Source organism: Perna viridis, chromosome 6 (genome assembly GCF_037379345.1).
Source record: "Perna viridis isolate PV_CMFRI_1.1 ecotype Kerala chromosome 6, ASM3737934v1, whole genome shotgun sequence".
NCBI lineage: Eukaryota > Metazoa > Mollusca > Bivalvia > Mytilida > Mytilidae > Perna > Perna viridis.
In genome coordinates, this window is record NC_142450.1 from 41,976,287 (window position 1) to 41,996,177 (window position 19,891).

A 19,891-nucleotide genomic window follows, 5' to 3' on the forward strand; every position below is an offset into this window, starting at 1 on the left:
TAATGCTCAGCCAGGTACAGCAGTGTAATGCTCAGCCAGGTACAGCAGTGTAATGCTCAGCCAGGTACAGCAGTGTAATGCTCAGCCAGGTACAGCAGTGTAATGCTCAGCCAGGTACAGCAGTGTAATGCTCAGCCAGGTACAGCAGTGTAATGCTCAGCCAGGTACAGCAGTGTAATGCTCAGCCAGGTACAGCAGTGTAATGCTCAGCCAGGTACAGCAGTGTAATGCTCAGCCAGGTACAGCAGTGTAATGCTCAGCCAGGTACAGCAGTGTAATGCTCAGCCAGGTACAGCAGTGTAATGCTCAGCCAGGTACAGCAGTGTAATGCTCAGCCAGGTACAGCAGTGTAATGCTCAGCCAGGTACAGCAGTGTAATGCTCAGCCAGGTACAGCAGTGTAATGCTCAGCCAGGTACAGCAGTGTAATACTCAGCCAGGTACAGCAGTGTAATGCCAGGTACAGTTGTCATTGACTTTTAAATTCTGTTCAGGCAGGCTTCGAATACTGATGTGGTAGGTTCTAAAATTTTTAAACTTTTTTATTGGTTTATACAAAGTTTCTTATAAGTACATGTAAATTTTTATTTGTAAACATGATGATGTTATGAAATATTTTTTCATAGGTCCAGTAAATTTCTCAGGAATGAATTCCTTAACTCTTGTTGTATTTAGTGGGACAAATGTGTTAATAACAGGACATTGTCGTCAAAGTTTTTCAAAAATTTAGATAACAAAATCATGAAGGCTGACACTACTTATACATACACATTTGCTTTGAAGTATATCAGCTCATCCAACATCCCTGAAGTAAGATTTAATCAGTCTAGAGATCAAGGATTTTTTTTAGATATAGTTATATTTTTTTAAATGTAAACAAAAATGCTTTCATGTTTCATTTCATTGACAATGGTTTGGATAATTTACTTCATTCATTTAGGGTGAGTTCAAACGAACTTTAACCAGCAGACAATTTTGAAAAATCTATGAAATGATTTGGATATATAGATGAAATACTTGTACCAAAACCTGAAGCGTACCTTTATGTTTCAATTGATAATGAAGGTGTTCTGGTAACAATCAATGAACATAAATGTGTAGGTACTGCATAATCATTGATGGAAATGTAAAGACATACTTGATGTGTAGTATACATACTTTACAAGAAGTGTACAAGGATACCAAGTCTGTGTCTGGTTGGAGGTTTAGCCTACTAAAGCAATAATTTAAAATTGGACCCTTGACTTGTAAAAAGAATCATTTGATCAATAAAGAGCATCTTAGTACCCGGTTTTCAAATTTAAAAATAAATATCTCATTGTCATTTTTGGCTTTCCTAAGATATGAACCCAAAATCGGTCAACAGATCTTTGTGAAATTTTTGGCACATGTTCGTCTCACCGTAATGATCAATTTTACCCTATCTGCATTAAGTTAAACCCAATAGTGATTAAGTTTGTTTCTAATCTTTAATTTGACTTCTATGGTATATTTTAGGTAACATTGGTCATATTTTTTTGTCGTAGAAAAAGTCCCAAGATCGTTAGAGACACCCTCCGGAACATTCAAGCAAAGTTTAGTTACAATCCAACAAGTAAATTCTGAAAAGATTTTGTAAGTTCTTATGCCAAATTCGGTAAAAAAATCAATTTCAGTACCTATAACTCCAACGTCAGTTAACGGATCGTTCCGTCTCACTATGTTGAACAACTTCACCCATCCAAATTTTAGTTAAACCCAACAATTTTTCTAGTTATTTGCACAATTCGACCTCAGTCTATGATTTATTTTAAGTAGTGGCGACCATGTTTTTGTTAGATCAAATACCCCGCTTATAGGTTAAAATACTCAAAAGAACATTAAAACAAAATTTGGTTACAATCTGTCTAGTAGTTTTAGAAGAGATGAAGTCTGAAAAAGTTAACGGACAACGGAAGACAGATGATGGACATATAGTGAAGGCAATAGTTCTCATGACCCTTCATGCCATGTGAGCTTAAAAAAACCGTTTCAATATCTCAAGGGATTAAGAAAAAAGTCCTGAAAACTTGTCCTGTAATTTCAGACGATTGGAATGACAAATGTACACAAGGAGAACTTTATGCCTCGACCACTTTATTAAACTAGATGTGTTGGTACGACACAAATGCCTCCGCCTGCAGTACAATCAGTAATCCATCAACATTTTTTTTAAAAAGCAGAACAGAACTCAACTTCTGTATGTAAATCATCAATATTTCAAGGCATTTAGAAAAGAAGTGTGTGAAAACAAAAATGAACGAGGAATTCTTCTACGGAAAAAATCTCTATCAAACTGATAATTCCTTTTGGTCCCTTTAACCAGAAAATAATAAATTATAAATGTACTTAATTAGAATAGTAGGACATGATACCCGATTGAAAATAATTAGCTTCCATCAACATTAAATCAATACATCGGTGCACTGAAACTTCTTTTGCAGGAAAACGGAAAGAGCAACCAAGGGAACCAAGGCTACAGCGGTAATCAAAAGAATGTAATCCAGGGACAAAGACCAGACATGGAAAACAGACATACACAACAAAGAACACATAGTAAATAAATTATACATACAAAGTAACAAAAGCAAATGAGCAACTCGGCTTCCATTAAAAACTGGGAGCTTGGACCAGGTGCACCGGTAGGGTAAGCGTCCTTTGCTTTTCTAGAAAAACCCGCCGAGTAAATCATAAAGTTAAAGAGCAATTATGGGAACCACGATTATAGCGGTAATCAAAAGAATGCAATCCAGGAAAAGCCCAGACATGGAAAACAGATGTATACAACTAAGAACACAAAGGAACTAAAATCATACACACAAAGCAACAAAGGCAAATGAGAAACTCGAGCTCTATTAAAAACTAGGAGCATGGACCAAGTGTACCGGTACGGTAAGCGTCCTCTGTTTTTCTAGAAACACCCGCCGAGTTGCTTATAAATAGTCGAGTTCGGGGTAGACGAAAGAGGAAAGGAAAACTATGAAGCGTTGAATAAATCAGTTTTCATGGCGCAGATGGATACACCGTAACGATCCACGAGTTCATGATGACGACCATAAAACTTCTTTAATGATGATTTCAATAGCAACATAACCCTGTTCTAGAAGCCTATATGTTAGAGTTCTAGTGCGATACAAAAAGTCTGCGTAGTTTCGACGACAAGCTCTGGCATAATATATGAGTTGTGATATGAACAATCCATTCGCAGGTGCTGAAGGGATGTTGCCGCAAATGAAAGGAAAGTTGACAATTCTGAATAATTAGTCATCACATTTGTCGTAAAGGTTGGTCAATAGTTTTCCTTTACTATCGATTTCTAAGTGTAGGACAAGATATAATGCTGTCATCACAGTGTCTGTAGTATCCTTTATCTCAAGTTCTTTGGGATAAATGCGATGTATCAAATCCCCGAATCTAGAATTGTTTAAAGATAATATGTCATCTATATAGCGGAAACTGAGATTGAAGGATCTAGCGAAACGATATTCTTTCTTTCAGATCAGATCAGTTATAAAGTCGGCCTCATAAGAATGAAGGAATAGTAAACAACGATCAACGAGATAATCAGTATTTGTGCTATACTCTTGGACACAATTAAAAGCAAACAATAAAATACATGTCACCAACATAAATCATATCTCATATGCACGATATGAAAACTTTTTTACGTTAGCATGTGTGATAACATAAATAAATTAAATATGATTAGAAGTATGAAACAATGACTCTTTTTAACAAAAAATCGCCGTTCAGAAAAGGGGTGGTAACCTGCATTATAACTCAATGCAATAACCGTCTAAAGAGAATTACTTTGAAAACATGTCAAAATTCATATAATATAAAATCAAAAAATGACAACCGCCACATGTTTGACATGTAAAATTAATTTGAAAGTCTGAACTGCTGTAGAGGTGGCAAGACCTTGTCATGTGACCATTGTTCTATTGGGTCTATTCGATCACTAATAAATATTAAAGACTGAAGTCTTCAAAGTCGCTAATCGTCAAAATATTCTTTGCCACTGATTTTGGCTTGCCTTCAACATCCGATATGGCACGAATGTAATATGCTCTAAAATCGGGTGCTCCCGCTAGGATCTTTGGTTCTCTTGATATGATTACTTTTTTGTAACCGTGATGACCCGAATGTTTTTCAATCGAAACAACAGGACCAGAAAGTGCGGGTACGGTACTGTTTTAGTTCCACAAGTTTCTCTCAAATATTTAACGATCTTTCGGTCGCTCATGATATTCACCAGGGAACCAGATTAGGAACCAGACCAAACAAATGGCAATGGCTATATATATGAACACCGGGGTCCTGATAATGCAAAATCAATTGTAACGATCCCTTGTGTCTGAATAATAAACTGGGTAATGCTCAATGCTAAACGATCATTTCATCTTTTAATATTAACTCACTGTTTAAGCAATAAACACACATAGAACACATGTGTATGATATTTTTGATCTTATATGAAGCTTACTATGAAGCTATGACGTTTAACACAGCACCGATCAGCAGCTTAATGTGGTGTAGTAATATTTAACTATGCAAATCATATGCGAATGTAAAGTACTGAAATTACGATTGTAAGAAGTCGCTAACAATATTAGCGACTTAAAAATACCTCTATACGGTGTAACGCGGAAAATTATAATACAATGACATGTGAAAATTAGGATTTAAATTGTCTTTTGGTTTAATGATATATTAGGAATAACGTCCCAGTACTTGTTCATTTTACAGCTGCATTTGAAGCGCAAATATCAGAAATACCGAATACGATTCAATACAAATTCACTATTGAATTAAGAAGAAAAACGATCGGATCGACTTCCCAAAATAAGAAATATTTCGTATATTTATATAAACGGTCAAACTTGTAAATAAATAAATAAATCAAATAGAGTTATCAAAGTTTTGTATTAATGATATAGGATATTTACCATTTGACATTGTTTCAAATGAAATAGGTATACGCGATTGGAATTATTTGTTGGCCTCGTATACAGAAGCTTGTTATTGATCAGTTATATGAAAATATACTTTAAAAATTGACAAAAAGACACATACGTGGAAACTTGTCCAGTTTGTAAACTAGTTCTAGCCATTTCACTAATTTGTGTTGTTTGAGAACTCACATCTTACGAAAAATAACATGTCTCACTTCAGCCACTGTGACAACAAAATATTCGTTCAAAGTGTCCTGTATAAATATTGTTCATGAACCGAAGTAGCTAGCGAGTAATGAGCAGCCGAAAATGCATTCCATATTAAATCAGGTTTATATAAGTAATTTATTTATTATTTTACATAACTGGTCAACGAAGTTGTCAAAATGCATTTTAAAAAAAAGTCAATCCTGTGTATTTTTTGCGCAATTGTATTGAGCACTGTACATTTGTATAACTGTAATGCGCTAGTTGTATTGAGCATCGAATCACAGTAATATATAACTTCTCGAATATGTATATGACCAATACAAAAAGGTATATTGTATATCATAGCTATTGGAAGAATATTGAAACAATATTACATGTGGTGTAACAGTCTTCAGTGTTCATGTTATTATGGTTACGTGGTGCAAAGGATATTCCAAATACATGAAGCCTTGTTTCTATTTGTAAATATACTGATGCTATGTTTCTATTTATATGTATATTGACGATATACTTCAAACTTTAGATCCAGATAAAAACTGTTCCGTTCCGTAATTACTCTCAGCCTTTTGTGTACCCTACTTTAGTAAATACTTCGGACACTGTGATGGGACAAATTGTGCTGATACCCAAAATGTTTTATTAATTCCAGGCTCTAACATTTTTATACTTTTAATAAGTTGCACTATATTTTTTGAAAACCATTTCATATAAATAATATAATTTTTTAAAATTTATATACCATTCGCTAAAGGGGGGGGGGAACTTTGACCCCAAACATCATCTGCTTAAAATATCATAGAATCGAGACCGTTATGTCATGAGTTTGATCACAATTTTAGTTAGGGAAATGAAGATATGACTGGAAAAAAAAGCCAGTTTATAGCTCCGTCATTGTTTTAAAGAGGTGAATTTTTCAAAAGTTTTACTATTGTCGCCTATGGGAAATAAATAATACTGTTCTACCTACAACATCCAGGTCCATATCTAAAATACATTATCTACATATATAATATATAAATTCAGGAAGTCCATAACTGATAAATATTGTCCTGAGTAGAGTTTTATATGTATGAGCTTGCGAATGCACTATATATTCAACAAGGGATATTATATTCCAATACTCATGTAATCACCATATTTTTTATTTTAAAAAATGAAGCTTGATTTTCAGGCTAACTTTACCTTGTTTTCTATGGTGAAGGGGTGGGTAAACCAATCGTTTTACATTAAATTGATAATTACTATAAATTGTCTTCTAAACGACTTTCGCATGAAAATGCCAAAATGTCAAATTTCGGTGCGTCCCTTGAGGTCCAAGTGTGAATCCTGGAATTTGCCTGGTATGTAGCTTCAGCTACAGGACACGTACATTGTATAATAAAATTTTAAACCTTTTATCTTAACATGGAAAACAGGATTTTAATATTTCGGGTACAATATTTTTGAAAAACGAAAGTATCGATATCGACCATAATAACATCATTTTCATTAAAGATTTGGATTAATGTATAGAAAAAATTGGAGCTAAGCTAGGTGTTCATTATCTAGAGAACTATAATCAGGCGATTTATTTCAAAATTTGTAAAGACAAGTTTGGTTTCTTAGGGTTTGACAAAGACATATTTCATTGGCGTCTTCCTGTTACATGTTAAACAGGAAACGTGAAGTTATGCAACTTTAATATCGATATGATGATTCATTTCTGCAGCAAATAACTTTTTCAAAGATATATGGAAACCTTCCAATTTCTAATATTTCAAACTGGTCCATTAATCATTCTCCTTCACATTATAGGAGGTATCGTTTGTGAATTGAATATCTATACTAATTCATCGATTTAATGTCATATTTTATGAATCTTTTTAGAGGGAACAGCACGGTGTCCCTTTTCTATCATTGGTATGTGATAATTCAACTTCTAAGATGCATTTCTTATTTTGAGAGAAACAGATATCATTAGACTCACCTTTGGAGTTGAATTATATGAACTAAGGATAAGTGACCGTCTTTCAAAGTCAAAGATCAAGTCATCTCAATGTGATTAAATAAAAGAATTACAGTACTAACCCCGCTAAAACAATCAGCCATAAATAAGTCGTACATGTAGTCAGTGTCGACAGCAAAACTATCATCAATTTAACATCCGATATGCATTGAACATCAATAAACTCTCAATCAGCGGTTGGATACGACATTTACTGAATTTGTTTTCTAGTCACTTGGTGCGTGTTTGTAGTTTTTATTTTCAGATATCAAGCCTCATTTCTTTTTTTTTTGTAAAAAAATAAAACTTACTTGTTTCACTGATTATTGTCTCCCAGACCATTCATCTATAAATATCATTTGTTTTCAGTAAAAGGAAATTCATTGTACAATAACTGTAAATGATTAAGGATATCAAATCATAAAGATATCAAGTCATGAATGTTTTTCGTACATTTAGCAATAAATCTGTTGAAGTAGAAAGAGCAGCAGGAAGAGTGTACTGAGAAGGCTTTAATGTGTATACTTTACAATTTTAATTGCTACCGCAAGCTGGTACAGAATAGCAGTGTACATCTATTTCACCAAGTAAGGTATGATTTTGAGAAATATGACTGTATTAAAGCACAAACTATACACGTGACTTAATAAAGGGTAACGCGAATGCGCATTATTTCATTTTGTGTTAAATACAATATGTTACTTCCCGTACTACCATGCATCGTGTACTAAGTTACAGCCCTAGATTAATCCTACGAGGAGGAATGACCCGGCCAGCGAAAGCTATATTTTTATATAGCCTAGCTGGCCGAATGGTCTAGAGCGCTGGACTTGGTGCAGGCGGTGTTGCCATAGATGTCACAGCGGTACGAGTTCGAGTCCCGCGGAGGGAACGACCAAAAATCTGTATCGCAAATTTAACAGTTCTAACATCGTTGGGAATTTTTCAGACCTTTCTCTCTCTCTCTCTATCTATATATATATATATACAAAGATGCATCCTGTCAAAATTTCTCAATAGAGCATTGTATAGCTAACCGTTTAGTCATGCATTGAGCGTAAAGGAAAAAAAATGGCCAAATATTCTGATTGAGATCATGATACAACTTTATACATCATACTCTCTCAGCATGGGTGACGGGGCGGTGATATAACATGGGTGACGGGACGGTGTTATAACATGGATGACAGGGCGGTGATATAACATGGGTGACGGGACGGTGATATAACATGGGTGACAGGGCGGTGATATAACATGGGTGACGGGGCGGTGATATAAACTGTCCTTGACTACCCTTTCGGGTCTCGCACGGAAAGTCTCGACACCTGCTTTATACAGGAAAATATCATAGCAATGGATCTCAAAAGACCTATACATAGCTAAACATTCATCCATGCAATCTGTATACAGATTACTTTATTGGTTGGCAGATGTATCTCTGAAAGAGTTTCTTCAGTGTTTAAGATCTGAAAACTGTCACTTTTTCACATGAAAACGATACAAATGCATTCCATTGTGCAAATGCTCATATACAATTACAAAATACAAAGTAAATCCGGAAGCGGTTATAGGCCTGCGGAGGAGCTTGGTTTGTAACAGATAATATCAAAATTTGAAGGTTATGCGAAATGAACATAAGATGACGATACAATTATTAACCAGAAGTGACATGATTCCTGCACATCTTCCTCTTTCTGTATACACAAATTTCAGAATATTAAACGGCAAACATTTTCCACTTTGAGCTGTTTTTGCCAGGTATACAATTTGTTTTTGAACATCCCAGTACTCTCGATTATGATGTAATACTTTGGAATGACTAATACGCAATATTTTTCCGTGCTTACACTCATCAAAGAGTTACCCATTCCAATATTAATTGTAATAAATGATATAACAGACGACCATGCATTTTCTATAGAAATACAATTTACATACTAATATGTGTTTGTCGAAGTTGACATGCATGTCCGTTTTAGATAGAAAAGATAAAAAAAGCATCAGGAATTTCTATCAAATCTCTTCATTAGTTTAATCAAATTACATCAAATGTCATCACAAAATCAATGATTGAGATCAACGGACTAGAAATTTACTCGTCTAATACAGCATCACCTACCAAAATTATCATTAAATCAGACGACATTATGTTTCCCTGTGATTGTTATTACTAGCATTCCATTACTTTTGATGGAAACATTATCTCTTTCTTTTGAACTGCCAATAACTCCAACAGGTTAAATATCAACCAATATCTGTAGCAGCACGAGGTAATTAAATTCCTTTCTACAAAATTGGTAAATTCAATGCTTGGATAGGTCGGTTACATTACCTTATTAAAAAATTATCATTGAAAAGTCTAAAATGCAAATAATTGATATTACCAAATTTTGCAGTATCTTGTGGTTTTATGGCATATTAAAATACATTCATTTATTAATCTGCACTTTTTCCCTCAGCGTAATATGAGGTCTGCCTATCATTTTTAACAAGACAAGACGTTAAACATATTTTTTGTTCTTATTTCAAGGCGAATGAATTGTTCAGCGTACTTACGCATCTTTTTCCCATACACATACCGGTTGTATTTTCACCCGGGGAGTGTGATATGTCCCCCAGTGATCAGACCAGGTCAAAATAAACCTCAGTTCTTCTGCTCGTCTGTCTCAGTTAAGATTATATGGCTTGTCAATATATATATTATATACTACAACTTACAAATATAAAGTTTATAATCTGAAATGTTCATACTATCTCTACAAGTGTTTAGAGCAAAAAAAAAAAAAAAATAGATTTTGTTTTGTGTTTTGTGTTTTTGTTTTTTGTTTTTGTTTTTTGGAAGGTGTCTATTTTCTCAGTACAGTCAGTGTCAAGCATTATGTCTATTTTAAATTGTAGTTCGGCTAGACACGGCAATGGGCATAACTATTGACTCACTGCTGAAAATATACTATGATCTGATAGTCGATCGTTCTAAAATCACCAATTTTAAACATGAACTTGTCCGTGGGCTTTTGCCATCCCATTAACCACGTCATCATAATGAACACAGCCATACTACAACTTCTTTGAATATTCTTTACATTCGTGTATTGAAAAAAAAAATTAAATGGTCAAAAGCCAAAACGAAGACATTAGTTAATGGATAAATGTAGTAACGTGTATATGCGGAATAGTGTACATGGACCTACTTCCGGATTCCATTTGTTTTTATCTATTTCATGTCGTTTTGTTTCTTTTCGCATTTAAAAGGTACATTGTATAAATGGTACGGATACCTGACTTGTTTATGTTTTTAATGCATGTTTATTTTCCTTTAAATGCCCATCACGGTAAATAAACAGATTTTTAATACATAATTTCAGAATCGAAAACCGTTTAAAACAGAAACGACGTTGAAATAGGAAACAACACCGAGTCAGTGTTTCGGGTTTTAGCCATATCGTATGATATGAAAATGAAAGTACAACCACTACAGGCATAACAACAGTGTCAAAAGTAAGTTTGTTTTGTTTGTTGGGGTTTAACGTCCGAGCAGCAATATTTCAGCTATATTCAGACAATGAACATGAAATGGATGATAAAATGAACATGAAATGAAAAAAAAAGGATGGGTCACAAGGATAATAGGGTCGACAAATTTCGATTGCCTCTGGAAAAAGGGGGGATGGGTAAGGTAGGGCAATTTAGCCTCCTGTGGCGGAGCGCAAAGGTTCCTACTCCTATCGAATACCACAGCAGGGTTCTTTAACGTGCGAGGAACGTGGCATCTTTCCCAACACGGTGCACCACTATGGTTTGCGGTCAGGTTTTCCGTATTATAACCTGACAACCCCAGCATGTAACACGCCAGGGGTACCCCATCCCACCACCTGGGGCACACATCCCAGTTGCTCTGTGGGCAGAGTGCCTAGCCTCCGGCTAGGTTTCTGAGCACTATTTAGTCGCCTTATACGACGAGCTTAGCGCTGCTGCAGCCCTATTCTTTTAACACCCTGACCTGCACGGGGCTCCTTAAGTGTGTATATCAAAGCTCGTCGTTAGGTATACAAACACCAATATTTCTTATACAGAATATGTACAACTGTGTGTGTTAAAAATGCCGATACAACGGGATGTATAAACAAATTGCAGAGAGACGAAGACAGTCTCACAGCACAAACTGAAAGGAACTCGTAAATCCAGAATTATATTTAAAAAAAGTCGGTAATTCATATACAAATTAATATGTAAATTCAAAACACATCATCAAGTACACACAGAAGTGAGAAACACGAACCTCATTAAAAAGGCGATCCTGATGGTTGAGCAGTTCCATCCTTTTACAAGACACCGGCTGGCTGCTCGTCGAAGGTTATTTTGCCCATTTTTTTACAAGGACTATTAAAGTCTGAATGTATCTCTAAAACAAACCAGTCTAAAAGTTTTTCCTGCCTACCGACGTAGTTTTTAGAGCATGTTAGCGGAAACAAATGCACGTTTTTTTTTCTTTGTTTGAATTCGATGAATAAGAAATTCAAGAATATCTTTTGTTTCGTCGTTTAGGTGTTGGACATTCCATAGCTGTTACCCACAGGTCTAGGTGATGACTTTCTGTGCGACAACATAATTTCATAAAACACGTCATTTCGTCGATTTAGAAGATTTCTTTTCAATTTAATTACATTTAGGATAAATTCATTCGTCCATACGCATTATTTCCAAGAATACAATTTACATACTAATGTGTGTTTGGCGAAGTTGACATAGAGTACTTCATTACATTTGTGTTTAGAGCTGCATTGCCAGTTTTTCTATCCTGGTAAATACATTTTTTTTTAAAGAAAATGACAATAAAGTGGGGATTAATAGGCGCAAACTTGTATTTTACTCGCAGTAACTGTACTCTGGGACCAGTATTTCCAACTATATTTCATGTTGTGATGTAATGTCTACATTTGTACTTACAGATATTAAATAGTATTTGAAGTGTCCGGATTTACAGCAATTAGAACATGTGCAGTTTAGTTTCTAAGTAAATTTGGAGATGCGACATCATGTCATTCTTATCAGAAATAGCAAAAGTTACGAATGAATTGTACATTGGTGGGCTAAGTAGTGTGAAACTAGAAAACCTTCTAAAATTAAGAATTTCTCATATTATCAACTGTACAATTGAAGTTAAAAATATCAAAGAACAAGGTATAATAACCACAAAGATTATGATTGATGATTCTCCGACGGCTAACTTACAAGCTGAATTTGATAGAGTAGCTGATTTAATTGAAGACGTGAAGAAACGTTCCGGAAGGGTATTAGTTCACTGTGTTGCTGGTGTAAGCAGGTCCGCTTCTCTTTGTCTGGCTTATTTAATGAAATATCATGGAATGACATTGTTAGAAGCTCATTCTCTGTTGAAGAAAGCTCGACCTATTATACGTCCGAATTTAGGATTCTGGAAACAGCTTGTTGAATATGAAAATTTGTTATTTGGGTGCAATAGTGTGAGAATGATTGAATCTCCTATAGGATTTATTCCAGATATTTATAAAACCCAGACGAAAAATATGATATGACAAATTAATCTTGTTTTTCGTTTAAGTCCTAGTAATGCATGTTTTATACTGTAATTATCTTAAGTAATGTACCATCACTGACAGGCATATGAATGTAGACAAAAGTTATCACTTTTTATCGTGTTTAATGTTTAGATAAATCGTATGACAGATCTAATTTTGATGCATGTATTTTAACAGGGTCGGTTGAGAAAATAACAGACTCAAACGTTTTGAATTTATTCAGAATTAATTCAGCATACAACTACCACAAAGTTCTGAAACAATAAATAACAAGTAATTAAATTCACAGACCTAGCCATCATTTAAGTGATCCGCATGGCATTCGCTTAAACACAATCCCAAGTTATATGAAAGACTTATTTCATATTTCTGACTTTGATTTCATTTTTTTTTAATTTTGAGCGAAGGGAAGTAATTCTCCAACCCGACAGACTAGTTTACTATCCGATTAGACAATCGACAACAGTAGACTTCAAATTCAAATATTCGACTTATTCTAGTCGTTGTAAGTACTTTGATACTTTAAAAGAGTTTATTTTAAACCATCTAGCTTCTTACCGAAGTGTTAATAGTCGTTTTAAAGAAAAATATTAATCTTCCTTTCCTCATAAGACCGACAACCAGGTTGTCGTGAGTCGATGGGTTCCGTCCCTTTTAAAAACTTGATTAATTGACTTGGATTCCGTACATATGGAAAACGACTATTGCCCAATACACAAGGTCACATGTACTTTAACATGAAAAAAGGTTATAAAACATATGCACAGTTACATGCAATTTAACGTTAAATTCAATACGGTATTTGATTGAAGAGTATATGCAATATTAATTGAAAAGATAAAATGGCAAATAAAACCTTTACAATAATACAGTGATCAATATAGTATCAATATAGATAAGTAACATCAACATTAGTACTCGATAAGAACAATACACATTCAAGAGAAGTTATCTTACTTTTTTACCCGAACACTTAAAGAAAATAAGAACAAACCAGTATGTTAAATGTTTGTAAAACAATTGATACGTCTTTCCTTTGAAACCTTTCTTTTATTAATGTACACATTAAAACCTTTCATGTCGTGTATAATAAGCTAAACTTCTACAACAATTTCTTTTTATTTGCACTTAGTCACCTTGTCAAATGCAGTTGTCGGGGTTTGTAACGTACTTTTAATGACCTTTTGTTCGATATGCAACAACCCTACTTTCTATAAACTTAAGTCTTTTGCTCATATTAAGCCCAACCAGATTTTTTTTCGATAAAATTACGATTTTTATTTTATATACGACAACCTAACCATGCGAAACATTTGATACACGATAACCTAACCATACGACAACCTAACCATACGAAACATTTGATATACGACGACCTAACCATACGACAACCTAACCATACGAAACATTTTATATACGACAACCTAACCATACGACAACCTAACCATACGAAACATTTGATATACGACGACCTAACCATACGACAACCTAACCATACGAAACATTTGATATACGACAACCTAACCATACGAAACATTTGATATACGACAACCTAACCATACGAAACATTATATATTTTTTCTCTTTGACCTGACAAAACTCATTTTTGGGGGATACAAATCAACAGTATTTAAAATGTACGCTTTAAGTCCTTTCATTTGATATACATCAATCCTACCTTAGAACATTAAGTATTTAATGATTCTACCTTCCATACATGTATGAAATATAGGGTTTGAATCTTTGATTTTGAACTGTACTCATTGAGACTTGAAATGGTATATCACAAGACCACCTTCGACGATATTGAAAAAAAAACATGGCGCAATATCAATTCTATAAAGGGAATGTAGGAAATGTACGAAACCATTGTAAAATATGAAAACTCCAAGCTGTTGTAGTTTCGTTGTTTTTATTTTTTTGTTTTTTGTTTTTGTTTTTGTTTTTTTTTGTTTTGTGTGTGTTTTCTTAATTGTCTTTGATATTATGTCAACTTAATGTTGATGATTAGATCTTTCTTTTTATATCTGTTGTTGATTAAAGATTATATACCCCTGCTGATAAAAACTAAACTTTTAATAAATCCAAAACAACATATGATATCTCAAATCTAGAAACTATGATCATCTGCAGTACATGTATAAAACATGAACAGAAATTGCGGGCAATTCTCATGCTAATTTTGGATACAATGAATTACTAAAAATACGTAAATTCAGAAATGGAAGTTGTAGAGACATATGACTATCACTATTAAACTCAGGACTACTTGAACTTGACAAGATTCAAGGTGAAGATCGCTAAAGTAGCTCTTTAAAACAGTAAAAAATAACAAGCATTTCCGTATTTTTGGCCACTTTTTAATACCCCGTTGATGCAGAAATCCAAAATTTATTTCGTTTTTGATTCTTCAACCTTTCTTTTTCTGCAGAAAGAAGTAAATTTACATTTGCATCCATATGCAGCCTAATGTCTGAGCTTTATAATGGTACTGAGGAAAATACAACATCACTTACAGTTTTATGCAATATATTTACCATTACCCCACCAAAATGTCTCCAATTGACATATTTTTCGATGTAAATACCCCTAGAGTATTATTCTTAAGTAAAAATGGCTTATTTGCTATTATCTGGTTAGCCCTGTCGTTATTGTTACTTCTGTGGTTCTTTAGGGATTTCATAGTCAAAATTTATCAAAAGTTGCTAAATTGAATTTTCGAATTTTCCATAAAAGTCCTATAAATTCGACTAAAGTTATTGCACGACGACAACGTCTCAAATTTGATATTATTTGATAGATAATTTATTTTTCTACATCATGAAATCACGAAAAGCTTATTTTCATGTACGAATTTTCCTCGAATATTAAAAATGTTACCCCGACCCTTAGAAAACAGGTCATCTAGATCATTTGGTTCTTTCCTCCTCTCCTCGAAAAATGGTGTCCTCGACATTGTACTCTATTCTCTATAATCATCAAGATGGTACGTTGCAATTCCAACTCTAATCCTTCGGACTTTCCTATCGTTGCTTGTTGTTCCAAGTATTGTACTGTCTTGAAAAATGATACGGTGATATCCTGTTTGATAATTGTCATATTATCCAGTAAATACTTCGGGGATGTCGTTCTATGTGTGGTCGAAGTGTTTTACTGTTTCGATGGTGTGGGCAATATTTTTATACGGCTTGTTCTTGTTCCCTCTTCCAGAGCCCTTTCATGTATTTCCACCATATCCTCAAGAAATAGATCCGTCAACGCTATACCATTTTTTTACATCAAAAGTTTCACCTTTAATTTGCTTGTCCGTCGTTTAAGGCTCCACATCCTCTATGACAGCGTTCAGTATAACACCAGGTATCTCAAGTTAAGGTAAAGCCTCTCCTACGATACCCATACCCTGTCTCCTATGATGGACAGGAAAGTCATCACCCATGTCGTTGATAGTTTCCATTTCAAAAGGCTAATCCACCATATGTGTATCACTATGAGTGTTGCCAGGTGTCTCTATGGTATAAATCCAATAGTCCTGCTCCAACTCTTCATCCGAGCCTACTCCATCGATATCATCAGTGCTGTTTGCATTTCGTCACTGTCTTCCAATATGGTCCTTCTGGTCACGTCGTTACGGGATATTTAACCCTCATCGAAAACGAATCTCGGCGTAATATCCTTTCTAAAGGTCCCAAGTACCGTGAACCACGCTCCATAAATTGGAATTCTAACTTTAAAGTTCTTATGGATGTCGTCGAGGACTATGCAAGAAAATGGATAAAACGAGAACAAGAAGACATTGAATCTCTGTCAGAGTGGTTAAAGGCCGTGAGGTCTTTAATTTTGAAACGAATGAAAGTTTTAAGTGGGTCAATGAGTGCCAAGGCTACATCAGTTTTCAAAGACCCCGATGTAGCAAAACCATTGTCTACTATACATGACAAATATGTTGTCGTACCAGCAGACAAAGCCCAAAACAACATTGTTTTTGTCCGCAAAACGTTTTACATCCAATGTTTATTATCAGAGGTAGACGTAGAAAATAATAGCAGTGGTAAGACCTATACTGCTACCACACTGTCCAAAGAAGAGATTGTGGAAAACCATAAATCTGTGCTATCCTCTTTTGGTCTCTCTACCAAGGACGATGATTGTGATTTACCGTCTATGTAATGGATTCGTAAACTCCACAAGAATCCATACAAACAACGTTTCATAGCTGGATCTACAAAATGTACCAACAAACCTCTTTCAAAACTTTAAACTTCTATACTCACAACTGTCAAAGAGGGTCTGCAGTCCTACTACAACACTTGTTACTCCCGTAGTGGTATTAATTCAATGTGAATCCTGAAAAATTCGAAAGATCTTTTGGAGACAATTAGTTCAAGATTGTTATCTGAATATAATAGCATTAAAACCTATGATTTTTCAACACTTCTATTCCTCATACTCAGTTAAAATCCCGACTTAAAAACATTATACATCGTTGTTTTTTTCCAAAAAAGATGGTACACCTAGATACAAATATACAGTTCTTGGTAGAGATTCCTCATACTTTGTAAGAAATAATTCCAAATCATCTTCCAAATATACAGAGAAAGATGTTTACAAAATGCTGGAATTTTTAATCGACAACATATTTGTCCAGTGTGGTGGACGTGTTATTCAACAAACGGCCGGCATTCCAATGGGAACAAATTGTGCTCCTTTACTTGCTGACCTATTCCCTCACTCTTATGAGGCTGACTTTATAGCTGATTTGATCAGAAAGAAAGACTATCGTTTGGGTAGATCCTTCAATCTCAGTTTCCACTATATATATAACGTATTATCTTTAAACAATCCTAATTTCGGGTATTTGATACATCGCATCTACCCAAAAGAACTTGAGATAAAGGATACTACAGACATTGTGATGTCAGCCTCATATATTGACCTACACTTAGAAATCGATGGTAAAGGAAAACTATTGACCACACTTTACGACAAACGTGATGACTAATTATTCAGAATTGTCAACTTTCCTTTCATCTGTGACAATCTCTTCAGCACCTGCGTATGGAGTGTTCATATCACAACTCATACGTTATGCCAGAGCTTGCCGAAACTACGTAGACTTTTTGTATCGCGCTAGAACTCTAACAAATAGGCTTCTGGAACAGGGTTATGTTACTTCAAGATTGACGTCATCACTACAGAAGTTTTATGGTCGTCATCATGAACTCGTGGATCGTTGTGGTGTATCCATCTGCACCATGAAAACTGAATTATTCAACGGGTCATGGTTTTCCTTTCCTCGTTTGTCTACCCCGGACTTGACCTTTATGAGCAACTCCGCGGGTGTTTCTAGGTAAGCAGAGGACGCTTACCTTACCGGTGCACCTGGTCCATGCTCCCAGCTTTTAGTGGAGTCATTTGCTTTTGTTACTTTGTATGTATGATTTAGTTTCTTTATGTTCTTTGTTGTGTATGTCTGTTTTCCATGTCTGGTCTTTGTCCCTGGATTACATTCTTTTGATTATCGCTATAACCTTGGTTCCCTTGATTACTCTGTCTTCTGCACAGACAGAACTCGCTTCCCAGTCCCATATTTCTGTGAAGGCGGTATTATCATCACTTGACAGAAAATTGATAGGATGATGTTTCTGATGTCTTTTTCTTGCACTTTACCTTCCTGACCACATACACTGGCATTTCTCTGTTGGGTTGATCAACATTCTGTGCTGTTGCTCTTCCCATTTGTCCGCTAATCTATGTCTACTGTCGAAGGCTACTATCTTGACTAGTACCCTATCTCCAGGTTGCATTATGGCTTCAGGGATTCTTCTTTCAGGCGTGTCTGCATTGTGTCGACATATTTTGTCGCTTGTTGAACAGTCTATGCAGTTTGTAGTCCTAAATGCTCATTAAGGTTGTCGTACAAACATCAAGAAAATACAGGGAATACTTTGTAGTTGTCTGTCTGGTACAATTGTAAGCATGTAAAAGCACTGTCATGTTAGCTTTCCAATTCTTCTGTACTGGCTGTAATGTACTCGATTATGTTCGATTGAAGCGTTCAATTGCACCGTTCCGTATGGGATGTAAGGAGTCGAGTGTCTTTTATCCATTCCTGTTACAGCACAGAGTTCTTTGATGACTTTTAATTCGAATTTTGCACCATGGTCGCTGTGTATTCACTTTGGTAATGAACGACGACGAAGTTAACAAAGAAGGCCTCTGCGATGGTTTTAGCAGTTTCGGTCTTTGTAGCATAGCAACATCATATGTTATTACTAATATGTTTATATCATTCTTTCGATCTTCCCAGTTTCAAGAAATCCATTCAGACTAGTTCTAATGGTTCAAAGGTCTCGATGGTAACTTAAGTTGCTCTTCGGTACAAGGTGTCATTAATCAGTCGAAACCTATTAAAGTTGTTGATAAACGAGGTGTCTTGTGGTGATCACTCGAGTTGTTCCATCTTGGGTTTACGATGATATTCAGCTACTCAGTAGATCAATTTATTGATGATGATCATTTTTCTGTTCCCTTTTTACATCGATAATTGTTGAGTTGGTAAATGCACACACTTTTCACCACATTCAAACGCATGGCTAGACTGTGTACGTATAGCTGTATATTTTGTAGGTTACAGATAGCCTTGATTGTATCTGGTGCGATGTTTGTACGACCCAATAGTTCAGGTAGCCGGGATTTAAGCATTTGCGTTAACATTAATTGGAATCAAGTCAGTATACGATGTTAAAATCATAAAAAGAAAGTGCAGCGATCCAGCGATGTCGCTTATGACAGTACATAAGCCAGTGGGTTGTTATTAGTCGTCACGGTGAACTTCCATACAGATAGAAATAATCCTTTTCCGTCATGGCTCACTTCGAAAATTCAGTGCTAAAAATTCCAGTTTATGCACAGGATAATTATGCTTGGGCTTACCGAGTCCTCTGCTTGTGTAAGCAATTACCTGCTTCTTCTCGTTCTGTGATCTATGTACAAAACAGCCCCAAATCCTATCATTGAAGCATCGTTGTGGAGTTCAGAAAGAGGGTCGTATGTGGGAAAGGTGAGTATGGTCGGTGATGTCAATGCTGCCTTCAATTTCAATTAGATCACCCCATAACCAAGATTTACGTTCAGTAGTAACTAACGAACCCTACAATCCTTCTGACC

The 19,891-nt window shown here is 35.2% G+C and overlaps 1 protein-coding gene across 1 annotated transcript; it reads left to right on the forward strand.

Annotated features, from left to right (window-relative positions):
* The first annotated feature begins 10,523 nt into the window (after positions 1–10,523).
* LOC148615027 (dual specificity protein phosphatase 18-like) lies at positions 10,524–14,821 on the forward strand. Its single transcript, XM_088589623.1, has 2 exons — positions 10,524–10,664; positions 12,116–14,821. Exon 2 carries the CDS (start codon positions 12,203–12,205, stop codon positions 12,719–12,721), a length of 519 nt encoding a protein of 172 aa, XP_088445749.1. The 5' UTR covers positions 10,524–10,664; positions 12,116–12,202; the 3' UTR covers positions 12,722–14,821.
* Positions 14,822–19,891: the final 5,070 nt, after the last annotated feature.